The sequence below is a fragment of the Phascolarctos cinereus genome, unplaced genomic scaffold (assembly GCF_003287225.1).
Source record: "Phascolarctos cinereus isolate Bilbo 61053 unplaced genomic scaffold, phaCin_HiC Scaffold_726;HRSCAF=1367, whole genome shotgun sequence".
NCBI lineage: Eukaryota > Metazoa > Chordata > Mammalia > Diprotodontia > Phascolarctidae > Phascolarctos > Phascolarctos cinereus.
The window spans coordinates 328,076,471-328,104,186 of NW_027556098.1; the positions used below are offsets into that span (position 1 = coordinate 328,076,471).

At 37.4% G+C, this 27,716-nt stretch overlaps 1 protein-coding gene across 10 annotated transcripts in view; it reads right to left on the reverse strand.

Annotated features, from left to right (window-relative positions):
* DLG2 (discs large MAGUK scaffold protein 2) overlaps nt 1-27,716 on the reverse strand; it is a 1,818,644-nt gene that overhangs the window by 805,017 nt on the left and 985,911 nt on the right. For all 10 annotated transcript variants that reach the window (XM_078156955.1, XM_020993659.2, XM_078156957.1 and 7 more), the window contains one exon: nt 5,268-5,392. In XM_078156955.1, the coding sequence (XP_078013081.1) occupies nt 5,268-5,392 (125 nt within the window). The remainder of the gene's footprint in view (nt 1-5,267; nt 5,393-27,716) is intronic.

Below are 27,716 nucleotides of genomic sequence, written 5' to 3' on the forward strand. Positions count from 1 at the left end.
AGTTCAGCTTCTTTGGGAATTTTGTTTTTGAAAAAGAAATTTAAAAAAAAGTTTAACTTCTCTCTTTTTAAATTTAGACCTGGGGATTCAAAATTTTATTAAAAATACAAATGAGATCACTTCAATCATATTGCATTTCTCTATTATGGCCAGTTAAAAGAAAGGGGATGAGAGTGGTAGCAGAAGGGGAAGCAGAGGGAAAACCAGAGAGACCACTGGAATGAAGATGAGGTGGATGATTATCAAGAAAGAGAAAGAAAGGATGGAGAAAAGAGAGGAGGAAACAAATAGACCAGGGTTCTTGGCCTTTTTGTGTGTCCTGCACCTCTTCGGCAGTCTGGTGAAGCATATGGACTCCTTCTGAGGTTCACATTTTTAAATATATAAAATAAGATACATAAGATGACAAAAGAAAACAAATATACTGAAATAAGATCTACCCATACACACATATGTATATAGGTATATAAAATGTATATGCATGTTTACATCTGTGTATACATTTTAATCATTGTATATAAAACAATTTCTCACTGTATATACACACACACATTACATGTGTGTGGTATATGCAGGCACATACGCATGAATACATGTATAAAACATGTTCACAGAAGGTGAAGATATAGAGAAACGTAGAGGTAAAGAGACAGAAAATATGAAGTATAGGTAGATAAAAACAGAGATGAAATCAATAGATTCTGAAGAGTGTATTAGTGAAGTAAATTGTTTTTATCTTTAATCCATTGTTCACTTGGACTAGGGTTTAAAGGTATTATCACCCCCGCATCACTGTCCTTGAAATGCTAATCATTCTATTTATGTCCCATTATGGCTTTCCAGCTTCTTCTACTCCACCAATTCTTTAGAGTTTACTTACTGGGAAAAATAAACAAAACAAAACAAAACAAAAACAAACAAAAAGAAAACAATACACACACACACACACACATACACACACACACACACACACACACACCACACACACACACACACACACTGAAAGTCTATCTATACCTGGGGAAATAATACCTGCTGCACTGGTAAAAATCAAAGAGTCATAAGAGACATTTTCAAATAATGGAAAGTTGTCATATTTTTCCATGTGGCTTTAAGGACACAAACTGTAGAAGATCAATATTTTCAGATCAGTACAGTTAAAAACTTTCTGAACTGTATGCTCCTGGAGCATTGTTATGATGTCTTATCTCAAGTTTATATCTTCCACCAGAATTTATATCATAGATTTTTGGCATACACTAAGTGCTTAATATTTGTTATAGTTATAAAGGAGCTCACCAAGAAATGAAAAAGACTCCTTTAAAACAATGCATTTCTCACCAAGCATTCAGGCAGGTAATTGTTGATTGGCTCTATGGGCTGTTCCAGGAATCTGTACATTGGAAAGGAGGTTAGAGTCCACAGTCTTTAAAAAGTTCCTTCTAAATTTGAAATTTTGATTCGAAGTAGGTATCAGATCTGTACAGGGCTTGGTGGTTTCCTACTCTATAAGAAGGAAATTATTGTAAAATGAGTTGTCCATCCCATTACATATTTTTCCATAATTTCAAACCTTTAATGTGAAAATTTTGTAGCACCTTTCCCTAGGTCTGAGAATTAGTTCACAAAAACAATGCTGTAATTGTAAAAAGATAAACAACTCCTGTATAGTTCCATAAAGACTATTTCTTCTCCTAAAGTCCTCACCTGAGTCTAGAGGTATAGAGCTAGTCCTGGCTTGTCAAAAGCTAGATGGATGTGTTATATGTCTTTGTAGGTGCTACTAAACTTAAATGGCTTCTTGTAATTAATGTAATAATTAGTTAATTAATATATTAACTGAACATCTTCTACGTATGAAACCTTGTGCTAGGCTAAATGTCAAGAATATAAATATGTATAGGCATGTTGCCTGACTTCAAAGAGCTTGCAATTTAGTAGGCAAAGCCATAACTAGGCTTGGCAAATGGTGCTTTGCTCAGGTCACCGAAACATAAAAATAATAATAATAACAACAACAATTAACATTTACAGAATATTTTCCATGTGCCAGGCACTGTGGAAAGGCCCTCTACAATAATTATCTCATTTGATCCCAGCAACCCTGGGAGGTAGTTTGTATTATTATAGTCATTTTACAGATGTGGGAACTGAGGTAAATTGAGGTTCTGTAACTTGTCCAGGATCACACTTCTAGTAAATGTCTGAGGCCAGATTTGAACTCAGGTCTTCCTGACTCCAGGTCTGGCCACTCTATCATACATTGAACCATTTAACTCTCTCAGAATATTTCCCTACTTTCCAGGGAATGCCTTCTCTGAGGAACCTTGTGTTCCTCTAAAGCAGAGGTAAGCAAAATTCTTGTTTTTGTACTGCCTGAGAGCTAATAATAGCTGTTACGTTTTAAAATAAAGTTTTATTGCATATAAAACTGTCAAAACCATTCTTAGCTTGTGGACTATACAAAAACAGGCTGTGTTCTGATCCCTGCTCCAGAGTAAGAATAGGGATCACCACCTGTCACTGTGGTTCACCTCCCAAACCTTCTTTCCTCCCCTCTCTCTGAACTCCTGTAGAGGTGAAGGTCAGAATTTTCTGGAGAATGGGTGTTGCCATATACTAGAATGATGGTACCAGAGTGGAATTTTCCCTTCTTTCATCAGCCCCATCCCCATTTCCCACTGAAATTGTCCCATGTACAGTTTTTGTTAGTTATTATTGTTTGGGAAGTAGGAAAAAAAATAGAACAAAGCAAACAGCTCTGTAGATTTTAGGCTTACACAGAGTTAGAGATGAAAAGGACCTTAGAGGTCATTTAGTTCAAGATCCTTAGAAGACAGTGGGTGTGGGAGAGTTCTTAGAAGTCATCTAAAAGAATCTGTCTCTGTTTCTCTCTCTCTCTCTCTCTCTCTCTCTCTCTCTCTCTCTCTCTCTCTCTCTCTCTCTCTCTCTCTCCTCTCTTTCTTTTTCTCTTTTTTCTCCATATTTATTACTGTCATTTTTTTTAACCTTTAATCAGCTCCAAAAAAGTATGCAGTGTGACTCAGCATAATAATTAACTATACCTTCTGGAGCCTGAATAATGTCACACTTAAATATATTAGTATTCTTCAAATATATGGGAATGCTATTATGATGAATACAACAAAAACTATTTGAAAAGCTCACATTAATGCATAGCAGCTTTTTGTCATCATACATTTTCACAGTCAATGGGAATTAATAGTAAATTTACTAACAAGTGGCAGTTTCTACATTGAAGGTTTTGACAAAGGGTTCCTCAAAGACAAAAACCTAAAGGGCAATGTTACCTCTGATCTAGGAAACATCCTCATTTTATAGAGGAGGAAAGTGAGATTTAGAAGGGGTAACAGACTTGCTCAAAGTTATCTCATGACGCAAAAGTAGAGTGGAAGCTAGAAGACAGGTCTGTTTGGTTTTGTTTTGTTTTTACTCTAAGCCCATTGGTTTTTTGTCACTGCACGCATCATCTTCAAGGCCCAGTTTGAGTGTTCCTCAGTGAACCCTCTCCCAATTACACCACTCTATCTCTGTTATGATCATCCCTTATTTTTTTTTTTAGTGAGGCAATTGGGGTTAAGTGACTTGCACAGTCACATAGCTAGTGAGTTTTATGTGTCTGAGGCCGAATTTGAACTCAGGTTCCTGACTCCAGAGTGGTGCTCTATCTACTGCGCCACCTAGCTGCCCCAATCATTCCCTATTTTATATTGTTCCCCAATTGCCCTATAGTGTGAGCCATGTCTCCTTAAAAAGGCTGTCTCTGGAGGGCAAAGACCTGGCCATCTTCTGATCTCCCACTGCATCCAGGAAATGACTGAACATAGTATCTCACTCTACTATATACAATGTTATCACCCATCATCCCATAGCAGGAATCTTATGCCTTGGTCAAAGGAGAATAGAATTAAAGAATTAGAGCTGACAGGAACTTAGGAAGTCCTCAAGTCCAAGCCCCTTATTTTACAGATGAGGAAATGAGGCCGAGAGAGGCCAAGTGACATGCCAAGGGATACACAGCTATTACACAGCTATTAAGTATCAGAAGGAGGCTTTTAACTCGAGTCTTCCAGACTCCAAGTCCAGCGCACTATTTACTACACCATAGACAAGATGGTATCCTCAGTTTCCCCAAAATGCTCCTTTTGACTCCCTTGCTCTTTCCCACATTTGTGTCCTCATTTATAGAACTTTAAAACTCTAGATTTCTATAGTTGAAAGTAAGCTTCAAGATTCTGAAATCAAATCTTACTGTCTACATCTGTTTAAAGTGAGTCCTACAGAGGTTAACTAACTTTCCCAAAGCTAGTCAGGGGCAAAGTCAAAACTAGAGGCCATGCTACCTGCTTCCTAGTCTAATGAACTTCCCTGTATACTTAAGAGCTGACATTTCTTTTAGAAAAGTGTTTACATACCTACTATGTGCCAGGCACTGTGCTCACAGGAACCCTGCAAGGTAAGTAGTACAAATCTCATTCCTATTCTACTGAAGGAGAATCTAGGGCTCCAAGAAAACAAGTGACTTTCTCAAGGTCACTCATCTAGTAATTGAGCTGGGATTCAAACCCCCTATCTTCTCTGACTGCAATCTCAGAGCTCTTTCCATTCTCCAAAGCTTCACATATTGATCTGTTTACTTCAGGTGCTCACCTGCCTCCTTCATTATAAATTCATACACTTCTCTTCCCACAAAGTTTTTCTTGACTACTGTAGGCTTCCACCTATCTTCCTATTCCCTAACCTAGAGTTTCTCTCACTTTTTTCTTTAATCTGATTTTTCTTTATTTTATTTTTTCCTTAATTTTATTGTATTTTGTTTCATTGACTCATTATTCCCTCAGTAAGTCATCTTCCTACCAAGACTGCAAGCCCCATGAGGACAGGTACAATGTTTCACACCTTCTCTGTATTCACCAGGCAATTCAACATCAAGCTGAGCACAGAATATATACTCTAAAGTGCTTATTGCTGGTCTGATAAATAGAAATGCAGTGAACACTTATAAACAGAGATGTGGATTTCTATGAGCTATGGGAGGACAAATGATTATACCATCCCAGTTATCGATGTCCTGTTCCCACTCAGTCCTTCCTTGACAGTCACCCCAGAAAGTCTGCTTTGACTGTCTTCTATTTCCATGTGACATTCTTCAAAAAAAAAAACTATTGTTCTGGAAAGTCCATATACAAATATGGTTCCTCAATGCTACAGATTTCCTTTCCAAAGAACTACCCCCTCAGTCTTACCTGAGTCTGCCATCCTCTGCTGCAGCTCCTCCTGGTATAATCTTCGTAATAAATATGCCAGGATCATCTCCAATATGGGGATTATCTGTGCCTCCAGCAATACTGAATCCCAGCCCAGAATTGCCCTGTAGAAACAGTTAACAGACATTGAAATGATGTGGCTGACCCTGGATTTCTTGAAAGTTTCACTGTCCCCTCAGTGTTATCAACTTGCTACTCAAATTGGGAAATGAGTGATAATGGTTTTGTGCACTGCCCTCAGCTAACAAAATGAAGGTCAGGGAATAGCATTTGACTAAGAGTTTTCTTTTCCCACAGTTCAGAGAGTTCTTGTGTGAAAGATAAAATGGGGTACTCATTTCTAGGATGATAGGTGTGTCAAAATGTTCACTCTTAGGAAACAGTTTAATGATTTGTTCATAAGGATAGAGACTTGGCAAGCCCTTCTGCTGCAAGATATGTTTTAGGGAAGCTACATTATTTGTGTGTATTTGATAGCACTAATAACTCATATTTATACAATGCTCCCAAGTTTGCAAAGCATTTTCCTCACAAGATCTCTATAAAACAAGCAGCCCAAATATGAATCTTCCTTTCCTAGACATGAGGAAAGTGAAGCTCAGAGATGTTGGGTGACTTATATGCCATTATACAACTGAAAACTGGCTCTGATCTACCTCCTAGTGCTTGTCACCAAACCAAGCTCCTTGAGGATTTCATTTTCCAGTGCCCTTCCTTTGAGATTATTTCTAATTTATTCTTTACCTATCTTACTTATATATGGTTGTTTGCACATCTTCTCCTCCAAAGATCTGTAAGCTCTTTGAAGGCAGGGACCCTCCCTCCTCTTTTCTTTGTATGTGCTTAGCACTACACCTGGAATAGAGAAGGGACTTAACAAATGTTTGTTGCCTTGATTTGAACTAACAGAATCCATCTCTTTTCCCCTAGAGAAGAAACATCCCATTAAAATACTACAAATTAATGGGAAGCATTATAATATGTCAATAAAAATTTCCATAATTAGCATAAGCATTTTTATTTCCTCTCAGAGCTTAGTCTGAAAGAGGGTCTTGTTTTTAAATCATATTTGCTGATTAATCAGTTGATAAAGGTCTATTCATTGGAATCAAGAAAACAATACTGTAAAGACAAAATTTATCAGTTCAGTGAAACCAACAGTCATGGAAAGTAAGCCAAAATATCAACTACTCTGAGGAGTTTGATGTCATTATGGGATCATTTGAAACTTATAAAGAGTTGTGTGACTCTTTTTAAGGTAAATAAAACTAAAAAGGGATTATTTACAATGGAACAACAATAAAGTTAAAATGAATCCTTTTGCATATATAACTATAGTATGCCTATCATCCATCTATGTATGTATGTATGTATGTATGTATGTATCTATCTATCTATCTATCTATCTATCTATCTATTTACCTACCTATCTATCACCTTTCTTCAGGTCCAGACCTTCACAGGTTAATTGATCAATGAAGTGAACTCCCAATGTGGAAACTCCTATCAATAGTGTTAGAAAGCTACCAGAGGAATGGAGAGGCTAATTGACTTGTCCACAATTAGAGTTAGACTTGATCATAGACCTTTCTTGCTGATTCGAAGGTGTGCCCCTTAAATTTACTGCCATACATAAAAATATAACTTTTCAATTTACTTGGTATCTTTTTTTCTCACACCAAGCCTATGAGCACATGCTATAATTCATATTTTACCTATGAGCAAACAAAGGGTCAGAGTGCTCCAGGGACATTCCCTAGCTCACACAGTCAATAAGTTTTAAAAAAAAGTGGTAAAAGTGGGCTCAAAATCCATGTATTCTGATCTCAGTTCTACTGTCTCTTCCTACTTTACTATGTTGTCTCTCCAAAAAAGGATCAAACTATGAAAAATTTTCCAAAAAGAGAAATGAGAACTATTGGTAGATATATGTGAAAATCACAAATGATTAGTAATAAGAAACAAATTAAATTAAAAATAACTCATACATACTTCATACCCATCAAAGTGGCAAAGATAATTACAGATAGGAGCAATCTGTGTTGGCAGGCTATGAGAAGGCAAACTCACTCATACAATGTTGGAACAATGAAATGGCATAAATGTTCTGGAAGACTATTTGCAGTTCTTTGCGAAAAGTCACTAAATTGGCCATTGCACTAATTTTGCTCTCTCATTTGGGTCATATGCCTAAAGGAGGTCAAAGACAGAAAAGCCCTATATATGCCATAAAAAAGCATTTTGGAGGCATAGAGAGAAGTTAGCAAAAAAAAAAAAAAAGGTAAAACACAAGTGGGTGCCCATTAGTACCGAGAATGGCTGAGTAAACTGTGTATGAATGTAATGGAATACCATTTTACCATAAGGAAAAAAAACCCCACAAAACTAGCAAGCAAAAGCAGAACTACCCACACGCACGCACACACACACACACACACACACACACACACACACACACACACACACACAAGATTGCCATAAGTTAAATAAAAATGACACTAAAGGCAACTAGTCAGCTGTAATGGCCAGTCTCAATTCTAGAGAACAGATAATGAAACATATCCCCCTTCTTTCATCACAGAGTGGAAGCTGCCCCAGGTTCCAGAGGGGAAAGACTGGGATGAGTGGCATTTCTGTCTTGCTCTAAAGGTACATTGTCGAGCTTAGAATGTTCCAGCTAAAGTCAATATATCAACAAGCATTTATGAAGCATTTCCTATGTGCCAGACACTGTGCTGGGTGTTAAGAATACAAATAACAAGAAGAAAGACAGATAGATAGTCCTTGACCTCAAAAAGCTTACATTCTAATGGAGAAAGACAACACACAAAAAAGAGCTGAAAGGAGAAGGGGGAGAGAAGGTACCAGGCATAGGGCACGATGGAGAAGTCCACAGTGAAACCTGGTAAGAAATGAAGAGATGGCTGCTCTTGGTCCCTTCCATAAAAGTAGCTTCTAGGAGGAGCCATTCAAGTGGAGGGAAAGGCCTCAGGGGGTGAAGAGTGAAAGGAAGAATAAAATTGTTTTGCTTGGAAGGTTATTGTAATGCAGAACATTATTTTACCATTTAGGTAGTAGAACCCTTTAGGCCATGGAAAACTCCAAATTCCTTGGCAAGACCCTTATCTGGCTGCTCAGGCCACTGCCCTCAGATCATATCTCTGGAAGCCTCCATTGTGAGAAAGTTTGCAGAGCATTATCATATCTACACAGAGGGAGAGGGGTGTCCTTGACCAGCCCAAAAAAAAAAACCTCTTCCTCTTGCCAGACTTCAAAGATCCATCCTCCTCCCTGTCCTGTATACTCCATATATAAACCCTAGCTCGACCCCTGATGAGGGCTGTTTGATTTGGATGTGAATATCCCTGGCAGCCGCGCGCTAATATAATAAAGTCCACAATTTAAATTAGCCTGGGTGGTCAACTCGCTAATTTCTCGGTATAACAGTTATGAAGAGATAGTGAGGATGTCCTCTACTCTTAAGGTTGTGATTCATTTGGTATAAAATGAGATGGCTGAATTACAGCATGAGTTCTTCTTTTACAAAATAATAATTGTTTATTTTTTCAACATTCACTTTTATAAGATTTTGAGTTCCAATTTTTTTTTGTCCTTCCCTCTCTCCTCTCTTTCCCTCTCTCCTCTCCTCCCTCCCCAAGATGGCAACAGCATTATGGCCCCCTTTGGCTGTCTGCTGAAACTTACAGACCTCTTCCAGAATGATGTTTTTATATAATTGAAAGAAATGTCAATTTTCACGTGGATGTTAGTGAAAATAAAGATGTAATTTTCTTTCTCCATCCAAGGTCACAGCTCTTCTCCCCTCCCTTATCTGTGGACCTCAAGTTAAGAACCTCTGAGCTAGATGAACTCCAAGGTCCTTTCCAATTTTAAATCTTGGAATAACTTGAAATGAATTGATAGACTTTCCTTATCACTCCTTCCCCCCTTCCCTCTCCCACCACCAGCACATATGCATACCCTACTCTGAGGAAGTGTGAATGTCTCTGGGAAGCAGTGACTGAAAGGAACTCCTAGGTGGTTACAGAGTTAATGCAGCATGTGTTTCAAATCACAATGTGTTCAAAGAGCTTTTCTGTTTTTTAAATAAAGTTTGGCAGCCAGATGGATTCTGCCTCATCATCATAGCTTTTTAGAGAAAGCTTATCTAAATTCTAGGAGGAAGTAATTTAAAAGGCATTCACACCTTCCCTTATTACTTCCAACACCTTTTCTCCCTAGTCCCTGTTCACTGCCTTCCTTCTCTGCACTGACAAACCACAGTGGAGGAGAGGAAAACATAGCTAGAAAGGGGGAAAAAAATCCCTGCAGGCTCTCCATGGATGAATCACTGTCGTTCCCTGATAATCACCCACAGACAGGTGTCAGCTGCTCTGAGAGATCATCAGATCTCTTCCCCAGGCAGCAAGGCAGCCCTTCGGGCCGATGTCCTCAGATCCAAGAAATTGTTGCCAATTAACGGAACTGTGATCCCTGACCTGATCAACAGGAATTGCAAGCTGTCAGAGTAGCAAGTTCAGTTTCTGTGTACATTTCCCAGTAGGCATGCTCTTTCAGTCAGACATAATCTGTGACTGATGAATGGGTTGGCATCCTCTCCACCTTAGAGTAGCTTTCAAATTTAAGCTTGTTTGATGACAGCCCATATGAAGTATGAACAAGTTCCTGACGGACATGGCTCATTGAACGGACATCACCCAGGAGGATCTTTCTGTAGATTAAGGAAAAGGACAATAACCATCATCAAATGGCTGGCTCCCAGGATTCAAGTGAGGAAAAAAAAGAAGTTGTGTTTCTTAACCTCTAACCCATGTATTCAAACCCCATCTCTGTAAAAAAACAAAAAGGAAAAAGGACCCAATGTGTACAAAAATATTTATAGCAGCTCTTTTTGTGGTGGCAAAGAATGGTAAATTTAGGGGATGCTCATCAATTGGAGAACGGCTGAACAAGTTGTTGTATATGATTGTGATAGAATACTATTGTGCTTTAAGAAATAATGAGCAGGATGCCCTCAGAAAAATATGGAAAGACTTACATGAACTGATGATGTAAAGTGAAATTAGCAGAACCAGGAGAACATTGTACACAGTAACAGCAATATTATGTGATGATCTATTATGAATAACTTAGCTATTCTCAGCAATACAATGATCCAAGACAATTGTGTAAGACTTATGATGAAAGGTGCTGTCCATTTCCAGAGAAGTATCTGGTAGAGCCCATGAAGATCAAAGATACTTTTTCTTTACTTTGTTTGTTTGTTTGGTCTGTGTTTTCTTTCACTGAATGACTTACATGGAAATGTGTTTTACGTGACTATACATGTATAACCTATGTTAAATTGCTTGTCTTCTCAATGCGAGATGGGGAGAAGATACAGGGAGAGAATTTGGAACTCAAAATTTAAAAAAAACATGTTAAAATTGTTTTTACGTGTAATTTGGGAAAATAAAATATTGAATAGGATTAAAAAAGGAAAGTAAAAAGAAACCCCATCTCTGACAGTATCTGCTTTGCCATGACAAACCATTTATACTCACTATGTATCAGTTAACTATTTAAAACTACAAATTATAAAGACATCATGATCCGTGGCCAATGAAATTATAAGACCTTGGTGTAGTGATCCTTAGGAAACATCTTTCTTCTACTCAGAATTTACTTTTAAAAACAAGTACTGTAGCATTATGCACAACTATTTAGGAAGTATATTGGTACATTGAAGGCGACCAGAAAGGTAAGCAAACTTGAAACCATGTTGCACAAAGATCAGTTGAGGAACATGTAGACACATTTAGCCTAGAAAAGAGATGATTTGGCTGGGGAGAAGAGGTTAATGGTATGATGTAGCTTTCCTCATGTATTTGAAGTACTGTTACGTAGAAGCAGACTAGACCTGGATGATAGAACCAATACCCCTGAGTAGAAGATAGAGGGAAGAATATGACAGCTCACTAGAAGAAAAAAAATGAACAATTCAAGCTGTCCACAAAAGAAATGGCTACTTCTTTAGAGGTGGGCCTCACCAGACTTCTAGAGCAGTCCGTGCCACACAAAAAAAGCTTAAGAAATCTTAGAAAACTGAAATGGACTACCTCCCTAAGCCAAATGCTTGAGGATTCGGGGTGTGTGTGTGTGTGTGTGTGTGTGTGTGTGTGTGTGTGTGTGCACCTGCGCACATGTGTATAATGTTTTCTAAAAGAAGGGTCATGAGCTGATGAATAATATATATTTTTTAACTTACAACATTATTTTATTGATGCCTTGTGTTTTTACATCAGACTTTTCCAAACACAGCTCTAACATTTTATTCCATGTGTCTTCCCTTGCAAAAAAAATCCCAACTGATGCAGTAAGTAATATTCTGCATACACAGGCTCCCACCTCTCCAAGTCAAGAAACAAGCATTTATTAAACACTTATTATGTGCCAGGAACAGTGGATACAAAACACTGGCCCTGTCCTTGAAGAACTTACAGTCCATTTGGGGAGGTAGCACACCAAGAACTTCATACAAACAAGGCATCAGAAATGAGAGGGATGTGGAAGCCAGGAACAGAGGTTGGGGATGAATAATAAATATTGAATTAAGTAGGAATTTTTTTTCAATTGGGGTTAAGTGACTTGCCTAGGGTCACATAGCTAGTAAGTGTCAAGTTTGGTCTGAGGCCATATTTGAATTCAGGTTCTCCTGACTTCATAGCTGGCACTCTATCTACTGTGCCACCTAGCTGCCCCTTAAAGTAGGAATTCTTAACCATGCCTGTGTCACACACTACTTTGGCAGTCTTATGAAACCTATGGGTTCCTTCTCAGGATTATGTTTTTAATGTACAAAATAAAATATTTAGAATTACAAAGGAAACCAAAGATTAATGAAAATAAAGGAGTATTTTTTTTTCTCAGCCATGTTCAAAGGCCCCCTGAAAGCTGTTTATAAGAGAGATTCCCAAGGTTAAGTCCCCCTGCTCTAGAGGAAGTCAATTCCCTCTCCCTGGAGGTCTTCAAGAGAAGTAGATGACCACTGATTAGGGATTCTGTATACCAAAATACTATTCAGGTATAATTTGATTTTGATGATCTCTGAGCTCCATTCCAACACTGAGATTCTGTGATTATAGAGAGAAATCCAAGCAAAAATTAAACAAAACAAACAAAAAGAAAGCACATCTTTTCATAAGCATATTCCACATTTACCCCACCTTTTCCCCTGCCCCAGCCCACACCAATGAAGTCTTTCTCATTCATTGTGTTATATGTGGATGGGGCCTTGCATTTTGGCATTACTTTGTGAAGTCCAGACTAAGTACTCTGCCTACCCAGGAAAAAAGTATCAATTGCTAGAAGGTTTCTCCCCCTTCTTTTTAGATCATACATTATGTACACTTATATACATTAGTTTCATTATACCTTCTACCCCACGGTTTCTTGTTCTATCCACTGAGGCCAGTTGGTCAGTCAATAAAAAGTGCCCACTATGTGCCAGGCACTGAGCTAAACACTGGATATACAAAAAGAGGCAAAAAATGCTCCTTACCCTCAAGGAGCTCACAGTCTAATGGGGGAAACAACAAACAAGCAAAAATGTACAGACAAGCTATGTAAAGGATAAATAGGAAATCATTAGAAGGAGGAAGGGACTAGAATTCAAAGAGGCTGGTGATGGAGAGAGGAAGAGGATCTCTGAGACTCATTCTAACTCTAAATCTGGGATCCTAAGCAAAGAAACTTGTTTGAGTGCTTCAAGTAGTATTTATGTGAATTTTAGATCAGATTAATTATAATGTAGAGAGAATTTGAAACTAATTAAGAATTAATTTACTTATTCAGTATCATGCTAATCAAACTACCAAATAATTATTTTTACATAGCTAGAAAAATAATAACAAAATTCATCTGGAAGAGAACAAAAGGTCAAGAACATCAAGGAAATCAATGAACAAAATGTGAAAGAAAGCAGCCTAGCAGTGATTTCAAACTATTTTACAATGTAAATCATCAAAACAATCTGATACTGGCTAAAAAACAGAGTGGTGGGTCAGTGGAATAGATTAGCTACACAATATACAGTAGTAAATGACTACAGTAAACTAGCATTTGATAAACCCAAAGATACAAGCTTTTGGGGCAAGAACGCATTATTTGATGAAAAATCCTGGGAAAACTGGAAAAATTTGGGCAGAAGTCAGGCATAGGCCACCTTCTCACACCATATGCCAAGATAAAGTCAATGGGTACATGATTTAGAAATAAAAGATGATATCATAAGTGATCAGGGGAAAGTGAAAAAAAATATACCTCATGGATATTGTTCTTCAGTTTCAGTTGTATTCCACTCTTTGTGACCCCATTTGGGGTTTTCTTGGTAAAGATACTGGAGTGGCTTGCCATTTCCTCCTCCAGCTCATTTTACAGATAAGGAAACTGAGGCAAACAGGATTATGTAATTTGCCTAGGGTTGCACAGCTAAGAAGTGTCTGAGGTCAGACATGAACTCACAAAGATGAGTCTTCCTGACTCTAGCCCTGGCAGTCTATCTACTGTGCCACCTTCTCTATGGATAAGGGAAGAATCTATGACCGAACAAGAGATAGAGAGGATCAAAGAAAGCAAAATGGATGATTTTGACTGCATGAAATTAAAAAGCTTTTGCACAAATAAAATCAATATAGTTCATATTAGAATGAAAGCAGGAAACTGGGAAAAATTTACAGCAAGTTTCTCTGATAAAGCCCTCATTTCTCAAATGTATAAAGGAAGTGAGCTAAATTTATAAAAATAAGAGCCATTCCTCAATTGATAAATAGTCAAAGGATATGAACAAGAAGTTTTGAGAAGATGAAATCAAGGCTATCAAAAGTCATGTAAAATGCTCTAAATCACTAATGATTAGATAAATGTAAATTAAAATAACTCCTAGGTACCACCTCACACCTATCAGACTGGCTAATGTGATAGAAAAAGAAAATGGTAAATGTTGAAGGTGATGTGGAAAAAATACATACAGTAATGCACTGTGGGTGGAGTTGTGAACCGGTCTAACCATTCAGTAGAATAATTTGAAATTATACCCAAAGGGCTATAAAACTGCATACCCTTTAAACCCAGCAATAGCACTACTGGATCTATATCCTAAAGAGAACAAAGAAAAAAGGAAAAGGATTTCTATATAAAAACAATATTTATACTAGCTCCTTTTGTGGTGGCAAAGAATTGGAAATTAAGGGATGCCCATAAATTGGGGAATGGCTGAACAAGTTGTAGTACATGATTGTGATGGAATATTATTGTGCTGTTAGAAGTAATGATGGGAATGGTTTCAGAAAAAACCTGGAAAGACTTATATGAACTCATACAAAGTGAAGTAAGCAGAACCAGGATGGTATACACAGTAGCAGCACTATTGTAGTCATTATTAACTGTGAAAGACTTAGCTACTCTCACCAAGATAATTCCAAAGGACTCATGATGGAAAATGCTATCTATCACCAGAGAGAAAAATTGAGGGATTCTGAGTGCAGATTGAAGCATACTTTTTTCACTTTCTTCATTTTTTCTTTTTTTATTTGTTGTTGATTTTGCAACATGGCTAATATGGAAATATATTTTGGATGACTTCCCATTTATAACTGTTATCACATTACTTACCTTCTCAATGAGTAAAGGAGGGGCTGGAGGTAGAGAGAGGATTTGGAACTCAAAATATAAAAAAAAATTAAAAAATAAAAAGGAATTAATTAGGCATATGAAGCAGTATGAAACAATATTTAAAATAAGGTTTCTTAACCTTTTTATGTCATGGACTTTTCTGAAATTCTGGTGACTGCTTATTTGACCAAGGACAAGTCACTTGGCCTCTCTGAGCTTTAGACACATCTTCCATAAAATGTGGAAGTTAACACTCACACTATGTATTTCACAAGGTTTGTGTGGGGGTGAAAAGCACTATAGACTGTAAAGTGTTTGAGAAATATAAGCTCCATAAAAGAAACTGAAGAATCATTTCAGGTAATAATCATTACACAGACAGCTAGAAAATTAAAATGGACTACCTCCCTAGGCCAAATACTTGAGGGGAAGGTGAAGGGATTTTTTTTAACATCTCCAATTTATATATATATATACACATACATACATATATATGTATTTAATATATATATATACACACACATATATATTATATATATTTATACACACATATATATATATATGTATACATATATATATGTATACATATATATATTTCCCAAATACATTTAAAAAATAATATTCAGGTTTTTTTAAATTTTGAGTTCCAAATTCTCTCCTTCCCTCCTCCCCTCTCCCACCCCTTGAGAACCAAAGCAATACGATATCAATTATACATGCAAAGTCATGCAAAATATATTTTATTGTTCACCTAAGGAGTTTCCTTTTCTGTGTGGCAGAGCTTTATTTTTCTTTTCATCTGTTGAGCAAAGATGAATGACATGTCTGAGTTCAAGAAGTAATCAAATCTATTGGCTTAGGATTCTCAAATTCTTCTTTACTACTTATAGGACCATTGACACAGCACTAGAAGGAACCTGAAAGCTCATATAATATAACCCTTCATTTCACAGAGGACAAAACTGAAGTCTTAGGATGATGAAATGAAGAGAATGGAAATGGGGGACTTAGTACAAGGCACAATCAGCACAGAGGAAAAAGCAACTGAGAGCTTAAAATCAGGGAGAGGAAAACTAGAAATAGGCTGTGCTGCATTGCCTCTTAATACAATGATAAACCTTCATAATGGATGACCTAGAGTCACCCAAAATGGTTCAGTTTTATCACTCACCTTAAGAAGGCAGGGAAACACACTATATTTTAGACAGATTTCCATTAAAATGGCTTAAATAATAATAGTAGCAGCAATAATAATTTTATATTTATTATTCAATAGTTACCTAGCTTTGTCCTGAGTAAATAAATCATCAAGCATTTATTAAATACTTATTATATACATATACACATTATGCATATATATATATTAATATCCATATATATCTAAGTTCCTAGTGAATAGGAATGAGTAATTAACCTATATTGGAAGTTCCATAAGGGTAGTGTCATATTTAATCTTTATATTTCACCTAGAACCCAGATTGGCAAATATTGGGTTAGTGGACTTGTGATTTCACTGGAATAGGAAAATCCTGATGTGAGAACTCTTTCTACCCCTGAAGACTGGCACATGACCTATAATATATGTGTGTTTATGTATGTATATGTTACATATATATATATATATATATATATATATGCATTCATGTGTATATAGATATAAGTGTATGTGCATATAAATGTGTATTTTTATGTGTATATATATGCACATATATGCATATATCTGTTATAGATATATCTTGATCTAGATCTAGACAGAGATCATGGAGCTCAGGTTAGAAAAACCCTGCTTAGAGAGTTATCCAGGTTTTGCATATAGTAGGTACTTAATATGAGCAGCTAGGCATTATAGTAGATAGACTACCAGCCTGGAGTCAGGCAAACTAAGTTAAAATTTGACCTCAGACACTTACTATCTGTGTGACCCTAGACATTCCACTTAACCCTGTTTGCCTCAGTTTCCTCATTGATAAAATGAGCTGGAGAAGTACATGGCAAACCACTTCAGTGTCTTTGCCAAGAAAACCCCAAATGGGGTCACGAAGAGTCAGCCATAACTGAAATAACTGCACTCAGGTGTTTAATAAATTTCTTGAATCAAAAAGGGTTTTGGATGCTAAGATAAGGAGCTTGAATTTTATCCTACATATAACGGATAGCCCCTGAGAATTTCTAAATAGAGGAGTAGAATGAAAAAAGAAAGTGATACAGTGGAAAACACCCTGGGCTCTGGTCAGCTCCTTGTTATCTGACATTGGGATATGCTCTTAGTTTCTCTTGGACTTGTTTTTTTCTTCATAATGTCAGAGAATTGAGCTAGATAATTTCTCAAGTCCCTTCCGATTCTAATGCCAACACTTATGGCTTTACCTTTGTATTGTAATGGTGCGCTGACTCTCAGTTAATTACTCTTGCTATCCCCCATGCCTAGAATGAAGTCTTAGTTCTATACCATATGTATGTATATGTATAATATACATGTTATAATAATATAAAACATATTAATATGTGCATGCACGTGCACACACATATATAGTTTCTGTTTTCCCATGACACTCTAATCTCCTTGTAAGTTCTAAGTGGCACAGTAGATAGAGTGTTGGGCCAGGCCTGGAGTCAGGAAGACTCAATCTTCGTGAGTCCAAATCTGGCCTCGGACACTTAATTAACTCTGTGACCCTGGGCAAATCACTTAATCCTGTTGGCCTCAGTTTCCTTATCCATAAAACGAGCTAGAGAAGGAAATGGCAAACCACTCCAGTATTTTTTTGAAGAAAACCTCAAATGGGGTCATAAAGAGTCAGACATGGCTGAAAATGACTGAACAATAAAAACTTGTATTCCTAGTGCTTGGCACACAGTAGTTACTCACTAAATGTTTGATGGTTGCGATTTATTTACTGAGGACAAAGCTAGGCAATGATTGAATAATAATCTGGTGTCTAGATAAGACATGGAAAATCTAAAAGACAACAATCTAGTAAAACTTAATGTACTTTCAAAAGTACATTAGTTCATTCCAGTACATCAAATAGTCATTTTCAGCAGTTACATAGTATTAGTAACACCACTACTCTGAGTTCTTTTTGTTTATGTTTTTTTTTACATTACAAATATTTACAGATGAGTACCACTTAAGGAGAGGTCTCTCATAACAAATTAAAGCAGTTAAGTAAAGCTAATAACACAGTGACCTCATCTGAAAATAAAAGCAGTATTTCATATCTATAGCACCCTCTATCTCTTTTTCTAAAAAATTAACAGAAATGGTGTTTTCCTCCTTCCTGGCATCCCATCTTCTTGGGAAATTTAAAAAAAAAAGAAAACAAATTTCTTGTAAAAAATATGAATAGTCAAGCAAAATAACTTCCATTAAGGGCTGTATAATACATACATACAGACACAGACACCCACATATATATGCATATACATATACACACATATATAATTCCACCAATGGCCATGTTATATATGTATATATTTTCCATCAATAACATATATGTGCATAATATATGTACATGTATAGGCATGTGTACATATGTATACATGTGAGTGCATATATGCACATACATACATACATTTAAATTCTGCACCTTGAATCTATTACCTCTCAGTCATGGATAGAATGCTTTATCATCAATCTTCAGGATTCATGAATAGTCATTATACTGATAATAATTTAATACATAATCAACATTTATTGAACACCTACTATATGATGAGGACAACATTTACATTAAAATTAAAATACATGGCCAGTCCCTGTTTTCCAGTATCATGTAGAGAGATATACAAGAAGACTTGAAAATCATTGACATTAATGAACTAGAAACTCCCAGAGGAGTGACCAGGATGATGTTGAGGGGAAGATGCCATATGGTTATCAGTTGAAGGAAAGGAGAAAAGAAGACCGAAGGTGTCTTCACTCTATGGTTGTCTTCAGGTATGTTAAAGGTCATGTGGAAGAAGAATTAATCTTATTCTCCTTCTCCCCAGAGGGTACAATTAAGAACAAGGCCTCAGGGTACAGACAATGCAGATTTAGGCTCCATGAAAAGAAAACCTCCTGACCAGTTAGAACTATCTCAAAATGGAATGGGCTGCTTCATGACTCAGCAAGCTCCCCCACATTGGACTTAAGTAGAAGATGGTTGATTACTTCTTAAAATTGTTGTAGGGTAAATTCTAGGCCAGGCTGGAAGAAATGATAAACTTCTTAATGAGAGCACTTAAAAGAGGCAACATTAAATTGGATGTTGAAATTCTGTTCTTTTTTTAAAAAGTCACATCATTTTATACTCGGATTCTGTATGTGATTTAGTATCATAATCACAAGCCAAGTGAACTCATTGGACAATGCATTGTAGACACCCAATAAATTTTTGTCTAAAGGTTAAATGAGTGAAGCATATACTCAATGAAACAACAATTCAATTACTTGATATTCTAATTTATAAGGCCACCAAAATCTATTAAGTATATATTATTCATGAAACACTGTGCTACTCCTTAGTCCTACAAAGGTCTTTTTTTTTTTTAATGACAATCTCTGCTAGCTAGAAACTTAGTCAATTAGGAAGAATGGCTAAACCCTTGAAAAAATAGAATATTTCTCTCCTGATTCAGCTAATCTCTTCTTGGACTCAGTAGCTAACAGAGTATACTAAAAACTGGCACATCCAATCTCTGAAATCAGAAGAGCAATATTAGCTTTTGGTAGGGAGGGAGTTAAATCTACTCTGAGTATAGGAAGCTAGGTACTCCTTTAGACTTCACCAACCCATTACCTGAGCAAAGGGTGACTTAAAAGGTCATTAGGGACAAAAATCTAGACCAGTGAGGGAAATAGGCTATTGAGATAAGAGAAAAGAACCCTAATCAGTGACTTAGAGTCATAAGATTTGTGGTTGAAAGGATTCTTTGTCCAATCCCCTTATTTTGCTCATGAGAACATTGAGATCCAGAATAGAAGACTGAAGTACCCAACATAATTTGGCTAATAAGTAAGTAGCATAGCCAAGATTTAAACCCAAGTCCCCTGACTGCAAATCTACACTGTGGCTTAGTACAGCAACAGGCAAAAATAATTGCTGTTCAAATGCATTTTTAGAAGCAGGTAGGTAGCCTAATGGATATGGTGCCAAACATTCAGTCAGGAAAATCTGAATTCAAGGTTTACCTCAGATACTTACTAGCTGTATGACTGACCCTGAGTAAGTCACTGAACTGCTCTCTATCTCAGTTTCCTCATCTGTAAAATGGGGATAAGTATAGCCCCTATCTTATAGGGTTGTTGCGAGAGCATCAAACAAGACAAAATACGTAAGCATTTACGAAACTTTCAATGATATAAACGTGTCCAGCTATGATGATGATAGGGAGAAGGTAGGTTGCATAGTGGATAGAGTGCCAGGAGTCAGGAAGACCTGACTTCAAATCCAGCCTCAGACACTTATTAGCTGTGTGACCGTGGGCAAGTCACTTAACCTGTTTGCCTCAGTTTCCTCATCTGTAAAATGATCTGGAGAAGGAAATACAAACCACTCTAGTATGTTTGCCAGGAAAACCCCAAATTTGGGGTCATAAAGAGCAAGACATAATTGAAACAATTATATAACATGTGATGTTTGTATATAATATGTAATCTAACATTTATTATATAATGTATGTTTGTATATAATGTGTAATTTAACATTTATATATTATATAACATATCTGTATTTAATATATGCAGTAACGTGTCTATATATTATGTATAATGCATATAAATTAAACTATAGACTTAAAACCGCTATAACTGCGACTGTACAACATGAGGATGATGATGGTGAGGATCACCACCACCATGATGTTGACAGCTACCACCTTAAGATTTCTGATGTTCCTTTCCGGCTTTAGCATCAGAAGGACTAGAATAGAACATGTCTGGAAAGCTAGAAGTCACAAGGGCTGTCTGACAGACTGCCTGACAAAGCATCTTATTATCAAGATATCAGGCTCTGATACTTGCTAGCTATGGAAGTATGGAGAAGCTACTTAACCTCTCAGATTCAATTTACTCATCTGTAAAACAGCAATTAGCAAGTATAGTCTCTAAACTGACACGTTATCTTGGAGGGAGTACTTTGTATTCCTGAAAGTGCTACTTAAAAAGTGTGCTAAGCTCTTATAAAAGGATTATTATCTAACAACTAAGTTGCTCGGATGTTTTTAAGGGCTTTCTCCTGTATGAAGACATCTAGAGCTGGGGGTAGCAAGAGTGAAAAGGACCACAGAATAAGCATATTTAACATGAACTTGATTATTATTAGAGGTTGAGGATTGCTCCCTCTTAAAAATTGTATAGGCAGAGCCCATATCACCAAATAGCTTTCCCATACTAATAATTATGCGCAATTCTTCGAATTACAATTCTGTCTGTCATGCAATTCTTGGTACAGAATTTTCAGCTGAGTATTCTAAGGGATGTAGCCCTCTGTTCCTCTAAGTTGGCATGTCCATTACTCTACTTCACTGAGGACTATTTTTCTCTGGACAATTTTCTGTACTTCTGAGCTTAATTTCCCTTTAGATGTCTGTAGAACCTTCGGCCACATCTTTTATATAATGACATTCAATTCGCTTGGACTCATCACGACACTGGTTGTGTGCTTTATGGCCCATCAAAACTTTCTGGTCTCTTATTTTTTTTTCCTCAAAAGTCTTTCAGAAAACTACAAAGCACTGAAGAAAATTATCCCATTTCAGTCCAAGTTCTCTTAACCATGGGAGACCAAATGGAGAACAGCCACCCAAATTAGTCACTCGTTGCTAAAGCTGGATGGGATTCTAGGGCTTATCTAGTTGTACCTACTAATTTTACTGAACAGGAAACTGAAGATCAGAGCAGGAAAATGACTTTCCCATAGTCATGTAAGTAGTTAATGACACAGCTAGGTTTAGAATCAAATTCTCCTGACTTCTAGACCAGTACTCTTAGTATAGGTGATGGAATTTGGAAGATATAAGTTAAAATTCCTCTCACTATCACTTATCTGAGCCTCAATTTCCTCATCTGCAAAATGAGTATAATGCTGCCTGTAGAACCCATCTTACAAGGTTGATATGGAGCTCATAGGAGGCACTACCAAGTCAAGTTAACAAGCCTTTATTAAGTATTTGCTATATGCTAGACTGTGGTTAAATATCAGAGATACAAAGAAAGACAGATACATGGCCCCTTTCCACAAGGAACTCACATTCTAATTAGGAAGTAACATGTAAACAGCTATATACATACAAGATAGATAGACCCAGAACACAAACGGGAAGTAACCGATGAAGAAAAGCACTGGTGGTGATCATGGGGTGGGAAAAGATTGGGAAAAGCCTACTACAGATCATTGTGTTTATTCTAAGTCTTAAAGTAAGCTCAGACATGAAGAGAGAGAGATTTGCAAAATGTTTTGCAAATGTTAAAGGGTTATATAAATACAGTTACTATTATTATTCTTCAACAATGCACTCCACCACACAGTCATTCAAGTCTTCATGAAGGGTAGCATAATGAATGATCAATTTCTACCCTACCACCACCACTAACGCCTAGCCCTCCTTCCTCCTCCATATCCAGATTTCTCCTAACTTTAGCTAGAGAAGGAAGTGCTGCTCTGTTTCCACTGCCCCTTCTCTCTCTCTCTCTCTTTTTTTTTTTTGCCATAACTACTTGAAGCACACCTCCTACCCCAACCCACTTCAATTTCCTTTCCTTGGCTTAAAGAACAATGAGAGTTGAGGTAGCCAAGAGTCTGTGGGAGAAGAGAGTGGGGTGTGTGTGTGTGTGTGTGTGTATGTGTGTGTGTGTGTGTGTGTGTGTGGACAGGATAATAATCCAGCACAGCTTCATGTGTCAAATGCTATAACAATAATAATCATTTCAGGGCCCTATTATCAGGACCAGCATTCTGGAAAAAAAAAAGAAAGAAAGATAGCAACAAAGTATTTCTCTTTCAAGGAAAGGTCACTCAAGTTTTCCACAGTTATACTGTGCTTTTTAAAGCATGCATAGTGACACACAATATCTTTTTGGAGCATCCCTTCTCATGGGCCTAGAATAATTTGAGGATCTAGCAGGAAGTAGGTCTTTACTCTTGAAAGCTACTCTGCAACCACCTTTGCTGGATTCTAAGCACCTGGGAGCATTCTAAATCCTTTCTGTGTTACTCTTCTAGGTGTGCCATGGGGACTGGTTTACTCCTTGACAACAAGCAAAAGAAACTTTTCAGCTGTACATCCAATGATCACCAAGGTTTATTGGGTTCTTTGAATTCTAATTAACTTATGGCATTCTCATTGGTCTTTATCCACATCTATATCTGTGAGTAATTTATACATAGAAGCAGCTAGATGGCTTAGTGGATAGAGCACTATGCCTGGAGTCAGGAAGACCCGAGTTCAAATCTAGCCTCTGATACTTACTAGCTTGTAGTCCTGGGCAAGTCACTTAACCTGTTTGCTTTAATCCACTGGAAAAGGAAATGGCAAACCACTCTAGTATTCTTGCCAAGAAAACCCCATGGATAGCGTGATCCATGGGGCCACAAAGAGTCAGACCTAACTAAATGATTGAACAGTAACAACAATCTAGATACATTATAATAGCTAGTACATGGTATAGCACTTTAAGGTTGGCAAAGTGTTTTAAATATCTGCTATTATCTTCATAACTGCATTATGATATGAGTACTATTATTATCTCAATTTTAAAATAAAGAGCCTGAGGCTTAAAGAGGGTAGGTTACTTCACCAGGGTCATACAGCTAGTAAGTATCTGAGGCAGAAATTGCTCTCAAAAATTTATCAGGCACTTACAACATGTGATGTTCTATGCTAAGCACTGGGAGTACAAAGAAAGGTTAAAACAAAACAAACAACAAAACCCAATCAGTCCATGTTCTTAAGGAACTCACAGTCTAATTGGGTAGACAACAGGCAAAAAAACAACTAAAAAACCCAACTCTGTATGAACAAAATCTACAGATGACAGACTAGGGATAATCTCTGAGGGATTTAAGGAAGAGTAGCAAAAGCTTCTTGTAGAAGATGGGGCTTCAGGTGAGGCTAGAAGGGAGCCAGTGGAGCCAGGAGGTGGACATGAGGAGTGAGAGGATTCTAGATAGGGTCGCCAGCTATGAAAATGATTGTTGGGACACAGGGTGTGTGTGTACCAATAAGGAGGCCAGTGTGGAAAGAGTGGACAGGTAGGAAGGGGCCAGGTTGTGAAGGTCTTTAAAGGTAGAAGATTTTCTATTTGATCCTGCAGTTATAAGGAAGCCACTAGAGTTTATGGACTAGGGAGGTGACATGGTCAGATGCACAAAAGTCAATCTGACAGCTGAGTGGAGCATGTACTGGAACGGGGAGAGACTTGAGGCAGGGAGAAAAACCAGGAGTCTCGAAATAGTGGGATAAGGAGGAACAGCATGGTAGCCATGTCAAAGCAGAAAAGGTAGTATACACACAAAAAAAATGTTACAAAGGTAGAAATCACAGGACTAGGCAACATATTGTTCATTCAGGGGTGAGTGAGAACCTAAGAATGACCATACGTTGTAAGCCTGAGTAACTGGGAGGCTGGTGGTGCCCTAGACAGTAAAAAGGAAGTTAGAAAAGAGGGAGGGTGGGGATGGGGTGAGGGGGACGGAGGGGGAGAGATAATGAGATCAGTTTTGGATGTGTTACATTTAATATGTTTGTGAATCATCCAGTTCAAAGTATCCAATAGGGAGACATGAGACTGGAGGTCAGGAGCCTGGGCTAGACAAATAGATCTGAGAATCTTCTGCAGAGAGATCCAATTTGAACTCAAGACTTCCTGATTTTAAGACTAGTACTCTATCTATGGGACTGACTTGGTTGCCTCAACATTCCAAGAAGAAAGGCATTTAGATGAATTATTCCAAATTCATCCCTTTCACCCCAGTCATCTAGCCACCACTCAAGTTTAGATTCTCATTACTTCTCATACTCCCTAATTGAATTCCTAGCTTTCAGATTCTCCTTTCTTCAATTCATTCTTCAAATGGCTGTCAAAATAATTTTCCTAAAGCAGAAGCCTGACCAAGTACTCTTACATTCAAGAACTTTCAATGGCTTCCTATTGCTTCCAGGATATTGTACCTACCTCCTTAGTTTGGAATTCAAACCATTCAATAGTTTGTCATAAGCCTACTACTCTCTACTGATATCCAAATTAACATATCTCTACATCTGTGACAGCAAAGTGATGCAGTGGACAGAGTGCCAGACTCATCTTTCTGAGTTCAAATCTGGCCTCAGGCACTTACTAGCTGTGTGACCCTGGGTAAGTCACCTAACCCTGTTAAAGTTCTGTAAAACGAACTGGCAAAGGAAATGGCAAACCACTCCAGTATCTTTTCAAAAAAGTCCCAAATGGGGTCACAAAGAGTCTGGCAGGACTAAATAAAACACCGCCACCGCCATCACCACCACAACAAGCTTTATATCCATCTCTAGGGTTAACACACCCAGAGCCCTCTCACAGATACATAAAGTAGGCAGGGACTGCATTGGAATTAAGTCAAAAAGGAAGATTAAATATGCCATATTTTGTCTATTGGTAATTATTAATCTGTCACCTGGAATATGTACTAGAGTTTGTAATGTCACAGGGTCATAGAATTAGGAGCTCAAAGAGACCTTCAAGATAAGACATGTAAAATATACTTAGTTTTTCATAACATGATTACTATGGAAGTGTTTTGCATGACTACGCATCTATAACCTCTATTGAGATGTTTGCCTTTTCAATGAGGTGGGGAGGGAGGAAGGGAGAAAATTTGCAACCCAAAGTTTTAAAAACATATGTTAAAAAGTAACAAAAAATAAAAATAAATTAAAGATAAGACATGTGGAGCCAGAATTTGAGAATGTACCAGTTGGATGGGACTTTACAGCCATCTAATTCATCCTCTATACCTGAATGAGAATCCTTTCTGATGCCTGCCTGGCAAGTGTCCATCTATTTTCTGCTTGATGAGCTCCATTAATGGGGTGGTAGGCAAGGAGAGGCAAAACCTAACACTTCTTAAGGCAGTGTACTCTACTTTTGAATATCTTTAATTGTAAGGAAGTTTTCCTTATGTCGACCTAAATCTACGTTTGGGAAATTTCTACCAAGTACTCCTAGTTTTCCCCTCTGGGTTCAAGCAGGACAAGGTTAATCCCTCTTATAGGAGACAGCCTTCCAAGTTCTTGAAAACAGCAGATATGGTTCCCCTAAGTCTGTCTTTCCCCCAAGATAAAACCCCTGATTCCTTCAACTAAAACTAATATGGAATGTTCTCCCATCATGTCACCATTCTGTCTATGCTGTTTTGGTTGCGTTCTCACCTTGCCTGTAGTACTAGACAGAGATTTGACCTTAGAGGAAGAAAGATTTGGATTTAAGTCCTATTTTTGACAACTGTGTGACCCTGGACAAGTCGCTGAACTTCTCAATGATCTAACAACTCTCTAAGACTACAAATTTCAGAGAAGGTGCCGACACTGTTAGAAGGAATTTCATTAGTCAAGAGTTCCGTCCAGCCAAGCTGTATGTTATCTGAAAATTTGAATCAAAATTAGGAGTGATAGCGTGCTATCTGGATCTTAGTTTTCTTGTATATAAAGGATCATAGTACAGAATGGTTTGAACCACCTAACTCAAAGAGATTAATGGATCTGTTAACTTGCAGGAAAAGTTAATAGTAGAATGCCATAGGACTCTGTCTCTGATCTTCAATCTGAAACTTCCAGACCTTGGGGCCTTGCTCTCCTAATTGGTGACTGCCTTATGTGGCTTACTATATCAAGTGAGGCTGACTCTAGTCATGTTTCACTTTTCTCCTTGGACAGCTACTAGTCAACTTTCTTGCCACTGCCCACATGTTCCCCATGTTGCCTCTTCTTCTCCTACTTTTTAGTCCTGGACCCATCAGATCAATATTGCCATTGTTACTGATGTCATTCCATTTTCCTATGGCTACTCTTGCCATTTCTATTTCTTTTCAAACCAAATTACCATTCCTCAGATATCATTCCATTCTATATGTTATCTCCCTTTGTTACAAGGGTTTTGGCGTCATAGTCCTTTCCACCCCACACCCCTTTTTTTAACACCATGGTCTTTTTTTGGCACTGTGGGGAAGCCTATAAAGTCCTCTGAATAACATTTTCAAATACATCTAATAAAACACCTAAGTTTAGAAAAGAAACCAATTATATTGAAATACCTTTAACAAAGTATTTTTTAATAGTTCATAGGCCCTATTTGAATTGGACCCTTGATTTCCTTATCCTTGAAGGCAAGGACTATCTTCACTTTTCTATTTTTACCCCTCAGAACTCAGCACAGTGCTTGGCACAAAGGAGTACTTTTTATTCATTCATTCATTCATTCATTGAATCATTCATTCTGCCCATCTGTTACTTGTATGATGACACACGTGGCATGTTTTTCAAGTCTGTGAAAGACAAAAAGCTGGGAGGATTAGCTAGTATGCAGGATGAAGAAATTGAACCTCAGAAAGATATTGAAAAGGTAAAATAATGGACTAAAATTAGAACATTGACATTTAACAATTATAAATGTAAAGGCTTGAAATTACCTTCAAGAAAGGAATTACAAAAGTATAGGACAAGAGAGGCATACCTAGATGACAGCTCACATCAAGCAGATCTAGGAGTTTTGGGTGATGGCAAGATCAACGTGAGCTAGTG